This window comes from Lactuca serriola, chromosome 7 (assembly GCF_051521515.1).
Source record: "Lactuca serriola cultivar US96UC23 chromosome 7, Lser_US96UC23_V15, whole genome shotgun sequence".
NCBI classification, from domain to species: Eukaryota; Viridiplantae; Streptophyta; class Magnoliopsida; order Asterales; family Asteraceae; genus Lactuca; species Lactuca serriola.
Window position 1 is genome coordinate 112,022,294 of NC_136414.1, and position 11,379 is coordinate 112,033,672.

Consider the following 11,379-nt stretch of genomic DNA (forward strand, 5'->3'; position numbering starts at 1 on the left):
CCCATGGTCTATGAGCCGCTGTGCCAATCGCTTGGCACTATCAAATGTAGTGGGCTGTGATGCCAAAATATTTCTCTGGTATGGTGGCACCAGCCCCCATATGTATCTCTCGATTTTCTTTCCCTCTAAAGGAATCATGTTGGGACAGAGGGCCACCAGTTTGCAGAATCTGGCGGTGTAGGCGACTACGTTGGAGCCCTTCATGGTTAGGCCCCACATTTCTTCCTCCAGCTTTTGGATCTCACCCCTCGGGCAGTACTCCTCAATCATGATGTCTTTTAAAGTTTCCCAGCCCATCGCATTAGCCACTATAAGAGATAGTGACTTATGTCACACCCCAAAACCATGAATGGCGGAAACATTCTGGGACGGAGGACGTCATGTACAGTATCACAACAATGAATAACAGTAAACAAGCAACATCATCCATTGCATTAATAATATAATTTCATACATGTGTGTTCTGTCAAGTTATATAGACACCAAAATATACATATCAAAATAAAAGATGAGTCTTGAACGAACTCCATCTTCTCAAAAGCCTGGCACCTGTACTTGTCTATTGGTGACCTGAGAATACAAGTTATTTTGAAAGCGAGTATCACCTTAATGCTGGTGAGATCATAAGTATATTAATGTATGTGCTTGTATGAAAGCATTTGTAAGATGTTTTGTATAATGTTTGAACTCTCCTAGAAAACCCGATGTTTCCTACTAAGGCGTCTACCAAGGCGTCTAGTGTCTGTGTGTATGTCTCTCGTTAGAGTGTGTGTTTTCCCAATTCTGACTATCATTAACCAAAAATATAGTTTTTAAATTACCATGCATCGTGTGAATATTCACGAAGTGAATGTAATGGGAAAATATTATAGTACCGTAGTATTTGTAATAAGTGACTACCGTTGTACTAACTACCTTAAAACAAAAGGTGTTCAAAGTAACATGTGATCGACATGTATCCTGCTACCGACTCTAGTAAAACGACGATGTAAGACGCCGTAAGAAATGACATTTGGAACCCATAGACTTGCAAGTCATACTGTAGCGAGCAGCAAGGTGTAGGATAGTCAATCCAGTATAGATCTATACGCAAACTCATACGCTCCCCAATTAAGGTGATTCAGGATACAAAAGCGGTCATGGCAGGTTGTGTCATGACCCGCTCAATGGTTCACATAACTGCATGAATGTAGATGTAATGAATGTGCTAACTGAAAGTGTACTCTTTCTTTGTCTAGCATGTATGTACTGTAATGTTTTGCATGTACTAGCTGTAATGTATGTTCTCTCTCTATCTAGCATGTATAGTAATGTACTGACTCATGAATGAACTAACTCATTGTATGTTTCATTGTTCTAGTAACAATATTTGTATCCTCATGTGCTACCCCTATGGTAACTTACTAGTGATGTAACTGTTACGTATGAACATGGAAGTATACCCTTGCTACCCAAGGGTATTGAATGGACTGGAAGAACCTTTATGACTATATATGTACACATGGTATATAACTAATATTTAAACGACCTTCGGACGGATACCCGATACCTCACCAGACCACATCCCAACGGGGAAAAGGAAATAAAGCGAGCTGGCCTTCCTAAGCCTTTTAAACATTGCTTATATAACTATACATACATAGGCATGCATTTGATAATAAGTATATAACAGCTTAAGTAAATGTATTTGATAAGTAGAAGAATTTGTAAAACAATTTGAAGCAAAACAGTTTGAACAGTAAGAAAATCACTGATTTTGTAGTTATTAATCACATGTGATTGATGTAATAACTATAAGTATTCAGCTTGTATCCCCCCCCCCCATAAAAGCATTTAAAAAAATTTAAACCATTGATTAAGGGGTATGAACCTATAGTGAGTGGTATAGATGAACTGAAGATGCAAGATTGCTAGGTGTCAAGTGAAGTCTTGAACACACTCTATGATCCTAGTTAACATATAATATCACATATATGTATCCAATTAGTCTTTAAACAACTAATAATTAAAGTCAAGACACCCTAGGACATGCTAAACACCTTATACAAGTGTTATAAGTCCCCAAGGATTGCATCTAAGTGTTGTAGGGAAAGGCTAGTGTGCTTGGGGTTCAAGGAAAACCCCATTAGGGAGTTTACGGTTTTGTGGTCACAACCAAAAGAGTTTATGGTCGTAAACCCTTGGGTTTATGGTCGTAAGCTCACCCCCTTTGTGACCATTTGTTGTTTGAAGCTTTAAGAGTCCCTAGAAGCTTTTCTACTTGATGTATGTGAACATGGAAGGTACTAGGGCACCATTTCACTCCTAATTGGAGTTTACGGTCCCTAAACCATTTTCCTTTGGGTTTACTACCGTAAACCCATAAGGTTTATGGTATTTGGGGCTTTTCAAGTCCTTAGCTCAACAAGGTAATAGTCTTGGTTAGATTCTAGGCATAATGAATAAATATGGGCATTTATACAACTTTTGGGGTGTTTACGGTTTTGGGAGATCCCCAGACCGTAAACACATATAAATGATTGTTTTCTTGTGCTTTTTATGTGATAAACACATCAAGGAAGGATCTAGACTTGTTACAAAGGCTTTTGATGGACTAAAGAACCCTAAGGCACCTTAACTTGGTGTTTACGGTTCAAGAGCTTCTTGAACTGTGAACACCTTGTTCTTGGTGTTCTTGGGTGATTTCCTTGATGTAAAGATGTATAGCAAGCTTTAAAAGACTCTAGGATAGAAGTACCTACCATGTGGAAGCTTGAAAGGAGCTAAAAGTCCAAGAACACTAGTGTGTGTTCTTGGTGAAAAGGAAGAATCAACCTTTTTGGAATGATTTCACGGTTAGAAGTGTGTTAAAACACTAGATCTAAGCATATAATCACTTAAGGAAGCTAGAAACACTTACTAAATTAAAGATCTTGAAAATCTTTTTGGATGATACTTGAGAGAGAATGGTTTTGGATCTTGAGAAGTTTTGGAAAAAGTGAAAATAATGACTAGATCTTCTATATATACTCTTATATTTAGGGTTTTTGTCAAAAAATATTTTATTCAAGCAGTAAACTCTAATTTCTTAGAGTTTTGGAATCACTGCATTGCACAATAACCCTAGTGCATCCTCTCTCCTATTATCACTAAAGTGTGAAATCCTGAAATACTCAAACTTACTCTAAAAAGTCTGAAAATTGACAGTAACTATTCTGACTTCTATTGACTTGATATGTTTGTACAAAATAGAAATTTCGGGTTGTCACAACTTAACATGGCCATTCCACCATGTTAGGGCTTTTGTTTCGAAGGTGCAAGCAGCGAACTTCACCTTGCTCTCCTCGGGACAAGAGCAGATTTCGAAAACCGATTCGGTTTTCTCGAACCATTACGAGAGGGCAATGACTCCGCCAGTCCCCTTGAAGGACAATGGCTTGCAGTTGGTGAAGTCCTTGTATGAGCACTCTTTCAAGCGCACCAGATTTCACCATGAGTTGACAGGACAGGGGTTCCTCCTCCAGTGGAACCAGATGAATGATATTGAGCCATGGCTGTAGCCACAGCTGCAGCTACAACAGCATTTAAGGCTGTCGTGTCGAACTGAGGAGTAGGTGGTTGAGGAGGTGGAGGAGGTGGGGTTTCGTTATTGAGGTTTCTCCTTGGATTTATGCGAGGCGGCATCTTTGATCTATAGTTTACGAAGATGAAAAACATTGATAAGATTTCAATGGAAGGATTGATGAGAATGACTCATGGACTAACTCTCTATAGCCCAACGATACGATTGAATGGAAATCTAGAACTAATAGATGATCATATTTGGATAATAATTCCCATAAGATTAGGTACCCGTCAATATTACTGGAATTCCAGATGTAACAAGTTCGGGAAAAACGGCCAACAGAAGTAGGCCTTACATCAACCAGAATGGGAAATTTTTGACAGAAGTACAACCTAACCAAGACCTAACAGGCCTATGATTTACAAAGATAGGGAATTAGACCAGAGTTTTACATAACTAGGTTACATCCAAAAGAGAGAAGTTGATGAGAACCTATCGACGATGAGAACTACCAGAGTGAGTTCTTGATCCCGACAGAAGACGTTCTATGTCTCTCATGCGCTTGTCAACTCTTGCTTGCTGAGCTCGAAGTTCTCTAACTTCAGCTCGGGTTTCAGCGAGTTGCCTCCGAAGAGCTACATTGTGAACCAGAGCCCTTTCATGAGCAGACTCTAGTTGGCGAATGCGGACAGTGTTAACACCAGTGTTGGCGTCAATCTCTAAGACTCGATTGATAGATGATTGACCCAGTATCGTGTTTCGAGAAATCCTACGAACCATGATGGGTAGGACTCTATCAGCAGAACCTCCATCAGTGAGGTTGTAGAAACTTCTGTCTCCATTGTAGGGAATGGGTTGACCCTGTTCATGGCTCCATGTATTCAAGTTTGTGGCTCATAGGGGTGTGGGTCCTTGAAATGCTGGACGAGGGTCAGGGTTTTGATCAGCTGGGGGCAGGTTGTTGACCTCTGGTTCTGAGTCAGAACCATCAGAAAAGCCTTCAGCTTCATGATCATCCAAAGGAATTGGGTGATCATTTTCTGGTTCATCTTCTAGCCATCCTGCATTGCCGTGGTTGGGATAGTACGGGTCTCCGGGAAGGTGGAATCTAGCCATTAAATCTACACGAGAAGGGAGGTATAAGAATCTAGCACATAAGTATCTTATAGTAATGCAAAATACTCCTATAGTATTTTAAGTTTAGGTTCTATTGTTCTCATTGTGGTATTGTGGGTAAGTTTTTAGACTTGTTGCAACCTCACAACCACACTTAGGCACATGCTAGTCAACCCTCGGATAATATAGTTGATCAGGCTATATCTTCCCAGTTTTGACCATATGTCTCTAAGTCTAATTGTGTTGCCCAACAATCGTAATACTTTTGTACTGTCTTAGTGACACTGATTTTAGTATGAATGCAGGAACGTATACTTAATTAAATGTTTTAATATTTAAAGTATAAACTCTTAGTCAGAGTATTTTAATGCCAATGTATTTATAGTTAGTATATCTTTTATCGGTTGATATACTCAATTCACTATAAACAATGCTCTGATACCAATCTGTCACACCCCAAAACCATGAATGGCATAAACATTATGGGGCGGAGGACGTGTATAGTATCACAACAATGAATAATAGTAAATAAGCAACAAAGTCATCCATTGCATTAATAATATAATTTCATAAATGTGTGTTCTATCATGTTATATAGACACCAAAATATACATATCAAAATAAAAGACGAGTCTTGAATGAACTCCATCTTCTCACAAGCCTGACACCTGTACCTGTCTATTGGTGACCTGAGAATACAAGTTATTTTGAAAGCGAGTATCAGCTTAAAGCTAGTGAGATCATAAGTATATTAATGTCTGTGTTTGTATGAAAGCATTTGTAAGATGTTTGGTAAGATGTTTTGTACAATGTTTTGTAAAATGCTTGAACTCTCCTAGAAAACCCTATGTTTCCTACTAACTGTAGCCTTCTACCAAGGCATCTAGTGTCTATGCGTGTGTCTCTTGTTAGAGTGTGTGTTTTCCCAATTCTGACTATCATTTACCAAAAATATAGTTTTTACATTACCGTTCATCGTGTGAATATTCACGAAGTGAATGTTATGGGAAAATATCATAGTACTGTAGTATTTGTAATAAGTGACTACCGCTGTACTAACTACCTTAAAACAAAAGGTGTCCAAAGTAACATGTGATCGACCTGTATCCTACTACCGACTCTAGTAAAACGACGATGTAAGATGCCGTAAGAAATGACATTTGGCACCCGTAGACTTGCAAGTCCTACTGTAGCGAGCAGCAAGGTGTAGGATAGTTAATCCAATACAGATCTATACGCAAAGTCATACGCTCCCCAATTAAGGAGATTCGGGATACAAAAGCGGTCATGGCAGGAAGTGCCATGACCCGCTTAATGGTTCACATAACTGCATAAATGTACATGTGATAAGTGTGCTAACTGTAACTATACTCTTTCTCTGTCTAGCCTGTATGTACTATAATGTTCTATGTGTGCTAGCTGTAATGTATGTTATCTAGCATGTATAGTAATGTAATGTATGTGCTACTCGTACTGACTCATGAATGAAATGACTCATTTTATGTTTCATTGTTCTAGTAATAGTATTTGTATCTTCCTATGCTACCCCTATGGTAGCTTACTAGTAATGTAACTGGTACGTATGAACATCGAAGTATACCCTTGCTACCCAATAGTATTGAATTGACTGGAAGAACCTTTATAACTAATATTTAGATGACCTTCGGACGGATAACCGATGCCCTTACAGGCACATCCCAACGAGGAAAAGGAGATAAAGCGAGTTGGCCTTGCTAAGCCTTTTAAACATTACTTATATAACTATACATACATAGGCATGCATTTGATAATAAGTATATAAGAGCTTAAGTAGAAGTATTTGATAAGTAAAAGAGCTTGTAAAACAGTTTGAAGCAAAACAGTTTGAACACTAAGAAAATCACTGATTTTGTAGTTATTAATCACATGTGATTGATATAATAACTATAAGTATTCTACTTGTATCCCCCCCATAAAAGCATTTAAAAACATTTAAACCATTGATTAAGGGGTATGAACTCACCTGTAGTGAGTGGTACGGATGAACTGAAGATGTAGGATTGCTAGGTGTCAAGTGAAGTCTTGAACACACTCTATGATCCTAGTTAACATATAATATCACATATATAAACAAAGTCAAGACACCCTAGGACATGCTAAAAACCTTATACAAGTGCTATAAGTCTCAAGTATTGCATCAAAGTGTTGTAGGGAAGGGCTAGTGTGTGTAGGGTTCAAGGAAAACTCCATTAGGGAGTTTACGGTTTTGTGGTCATAACCAAAAGAGTTTACAGTCGTAAACCCTTGGGTTTACGGTCGTAAGCTCACCCACTTGTTGACCATTTGATGTTTGAAGCCTTAAGAATCCCTAGAAGCTTTTCTACTTGATGTATGTGACCATGGAAGGTACTAGGGCACCATTTCACTCCTAATTGGATTTTACGGTCCCTAAACCATTTTTCTTTGACTTTACTACCGTAAACTCATAAGCTTTATGGTGTTTGGGGGTTTTCAAGTCCTTAGCTCATCAAGGTAATAGTCTAGGTTAGATTCTAGGCATAAGGAATAAATATGGGCCATTTATACACTCTAAGGGGTGTTTACGGTTTTGGGAGATCCCCAAACCATAAACACATAAAAATGAGTGACTTTTGTGCTTTTCATATGATAAACACATGAAGGAAGGATCTAGACAAGTCCCTAAGGCATTGTGAAGGACTAAGGCAACCTAAGGCACCCTTTGGCACCTTACTTGGTGTTTACGGTTTTGGGAGCCTCCCAAAACCATGAACACCTTGTTCTTGGTGTTCTTGGGACATTTCCTGATGTAATGATGTATAACAAGCCTTACAATACACTAGGGTAGGAATACTTACTAGTTGGAAGCTTGAAATGAGCTAAAAGTCCAAGAACACTAGTGTGTGTTCTTGGTGTTTTGGAAATCTAATCAAAACACAAAAATGGATGGATGAAAAGATGTATAATCACTAGTTGTTATGATATATCAACTAATCAAGTCGAGAAATACTTACGTTTTCGGGAAATCGGGTGAAAACCGGGATGATAGTTGAGAGTGTTTGGGAGTTGTTCTTGAGAGTGGAGGAGTAAACTCATACTTAAGCATGAGTTTACAGTTTTGGGGGTAATTTACTGCCCAAACATAAAAGTTTGGCCGTGAACTTCTAAGCTACGTGGTATTCGCGGTTTTGAAATTTCAAGACTCGAGACGGCACATCCTTTCACCCGTTCGCTTAAAGAATAATTATTATAATAGTCAAACGAACTATAAATTTGTTAAAAACAAATAGAAATAAAATTGACTTATAATATGAAGTGATTGACTTTTAGGGTTTTACCAGATGAAAATTTCGGGTTGTCACAAACTACGAAGACTACTTCTGTTGTGGAACTCAACAATTAAACAATGCTCATCAAAACTTTGCTAAATTGCATAGATTTCTAACGTGGAAATCAAGTATTAAACAATGCTAATCAATGCTTTGCTAAATTGCATAGACTTCTAATGTGGAACCCAAGAATGAAACAATGCTCATGAAAACTTTGCTAAATTGCATAGACTTCTATTGTGGAACTCAAGAATCAAACGATGTTCATAAAAGCTTTGCTAAAATTGCATAGACTTCTATTGTGGCACTCAAGAATTAAACGATGCTCATCAAAGCTTTGCTAAATTGCATAGCCTTCTAATGTGGAACTCAAGAATGAAACAATGCTCGTCAAGGCTTTGCTTAAATTTAATAGAGTACTACTGTGGAACTCAAGAATAAAGAAATGTTCATCAAAGCTTTGCTAAATTATGAAGACTACTATTACTGTCGAACTCAAGAATTAAACAATGCTCATCAAAGCTTTGCTAAATTGCATAGACTTCTAATGTGGAACTTAAGAATGAAACAATGCTCTTCAAAGCATTGCTTAAATTGCATAGACTTCTATTGTGGAACTCAAGAATTAAACAATTCTCATCAAAGCTTTGCTAAATTGCGAACACTAATATATTGTGGAACTCAAGAATTACACAATGCTCATCAAAACTTTGCTAAATTGCATAGACTTCTAATTTGGAACTCATGAATGAAACAATGCTCATCAACCTTTGCTTAAATTGTATAGACTTCTATTGTGGAACTCAAGAATTAAACAATGCTCTTCAAAGCTTTGCTAAATTGCGAAGACGACTTTTATTACGGAACTCAAGAATTAAAAAATGGTTATCAAAGCTTTGCTAAATTGCATAGACTTCTAATGTGGAACTAAATAATGAAATAATGCTCATCGAAGCTTTGCTTAAATTGCATAGACTTCTATTGTGGAACTCAAGAATTAAACAATGCTAATACTCAAAACTTTTTCGCTTTCTCTCTCTTCCCTTGTTTCTCTCTAACGGTGGTGCGATCTAGTTTTTGATTCATCGGTGCTGCTTTTCCGGCAATTGTTCCTAATCGGTGAAGCATTTTCTCTTCTATTTCCGTTGTCCTAATGGGAGCATCATCCAAAGCGGATCGAGTGAAGGAAGTGAAGGTTAAACCACCGGATAAAAGTGCTGCTGTCCGGTATACTAAGACTGAAGTGGATGTGAAGGAGCTTGTTCCTCCTGGAATTATTGAGCATTCTTCAGCTACGATCTATAAAGCTCGCCGTAAGCCTAGTGCCTATGGAGCTGTTGCGTCAGGAATTGGTAAAGCCGAGTGGAAATTGGAGGGGAAAGCTTTCAAAGTTAAGAATAGAGCTCGGAAAATTGTGGATGGGATATCTCCGATGGATGCTGAGGAGTACTATGATGAAGAAGCAACAAAAGAAGAAACAGAAGAAGATTTGGATTCTATAAAAGCGTGGGAGGCAGATTCTAAGATCTCGTTGATCGGAAATGATAGTTCTATAAAGGGATTGAAGGATGGAGGTATTGGTGAGATGAAGACAATTGGATCGCATATGGTCAATATTCCTTTAGGTAATACAACGAATCTAATGAAAAATTGGGATGGTTCAAAAGTGAATGATGACTTATTGATCCCTGTTTTGGAATTGATGAAAGTCCCTTATGAAATGCTGAGGGTTAATTCTAACATTGTTGTAAGTGATGATTCTAATCAGATTAGTTCTGTGATGAATGATAAAAATGTTGGGAAATCTAGATCTGATGTTGATAAGAAGGTCATTAATAATGAAGAGTTTATTCCAGGGGTTGGTTTTCAGTTTCTTAGTAAACCGAAGGAGGATATGTTTGTGGGGAAGGAAGCTGATAATGGGTTGAATCAGAATATGGATATGGATATTTCAAAATTGAATAAGCAAAATGATAAGGAAGAAGGTGATACTGAAGATGATAGCTCTACTGAAGAGGAAGGGGAAGTTGAATCAAGTGAAGAGGAGTCTAGTGAAGATGAGGAAATAATGATGGAAGAGGAGGCTAATAGGAAGAGTAATATTGAAGCTAAAGGGAAGTTGGAGTCTGGTACTGTAATTAATAGTATTAATACTCTTCCTTCTATCTTGGGAGCTGCTAATAATGGCAAAAGGTGGAAAGTGGTATGCATGGGAAATTAGAGAATTCTTATGCTGGTGTTTTAAAAGGTAATAGGCATAAGGGTAAGATTGATGTTAGATATATGCCTGGGGAAATAGGTAAAGAAGATGATCCTGTTATTATCCCAATTGAAAATTTAAAGAATGCTAGTATTCCTTACATGAATACTTTATATGGGTATATGATTGATAAGAAATTGGCATTCCCAGTGATACAAAAAGAAGTTAGATGGTTATGGAAGAATGTGGGGCTTGAAGAGGTGTTTATGAACAATAAAGGATTTTTCTTTTTTAAATTTAGTGATGAACAGGGGATGTTATCTATTTTGGAGGAAAGTCCATGGCTAATGTTCAATAATATGCCTCTATTCCTTCAAAGATGGAGGCCAGGGTTGACTTTAACTAAGAATAGTCATGATAAGATACCTGTTTGGGTTAAAATATATGACTTACCTTTGGAGGTATGGAGTGGAGATAATTTGTGTATTATTGCTAGTAAATTGGGAATTCCTCTTGCTTTTGATTCATTTACTGAAGAGATGTGTTTGGAACATAAGGGAAGGAATGCTTATGCTAGAATCCTAATTGAAATGTCAGCTGAAAAAGAATGGAAGAGAAGTATTGATATTTCAACTTGGGATTTTGTAACTAATTCGGCTGTAATTCAAAGATTTGAAGTGGAGTATGCTTGGGTGCCTTCTGGATGCAGTCATTGTAAGGTTTATGGACACATGGATAAGATCTGTATGGCAAGTATGAAGGTTAATAATCCAATGCAAAATGGGGAAATGGAATTAATAAGGAGGATAAAGGGAAATCTGTGATTGATAATGAAGGGTATATTGAAGTTGTTAATAAGAAAAATAGGACTTTCAAAGATGGAGAAGGCACTAGTAATTCAATGAAGAATTCAGCTAATATAGTTACTCAAAAAAACAATAGGAGGAGTAATTTTTCAAGAGTGGGAAATAAAGTCAGGGGACAAAATTGAATAGAGGTGGAAATGGCCGGGGGCAAAACGGGTATTGGAATAATAAAGGGGTAAGTCACTGGAACTTGGAGAAAAATAAAAGATATGAGAAGGTTTCTGGGCAGTATGATGTTATGGTCATTTCTCAATCTAAACAAGTGATTCATTGCTTTGTTAAATTCACTGGTTCTGATTATAGTATGTTTCTTTCATTTATCTATGC

General features: G+C 37.5%; 1 protein-coding gene across 1 annotated transcript; it reads left to right on the top strand.

Moving 5' to 3' along the window:
• Nucleotides 1–10,269: 10,269 nt before the first annotated feature.
• On the top strand, nucleotides 10,270–11,010 carry LOC145064299 (uncharacterized). Its single transcript, XM_079011775.1, has one exon. It carries the CDS (start codon nucleotides 10,270–10,272, stop codon nucleotides 11,008–11,010), a length of 741 nt encoding a protein of 246 aa, XP_078867901.1.
• The last annotated feature ends 369 nt before the right edge of the window (nucleotides 11,011–11,379 follow it).

Bases quoted from the DNA above. Each gene is read 5' to 3' on its own strand.
- LOC145064299 (XM_079011775.1), top strand. From the start codon at position 10,270: ATGCCTGGGGAAATAGGTAAAGAAGATGATCCTGTTATTATCCCAATT.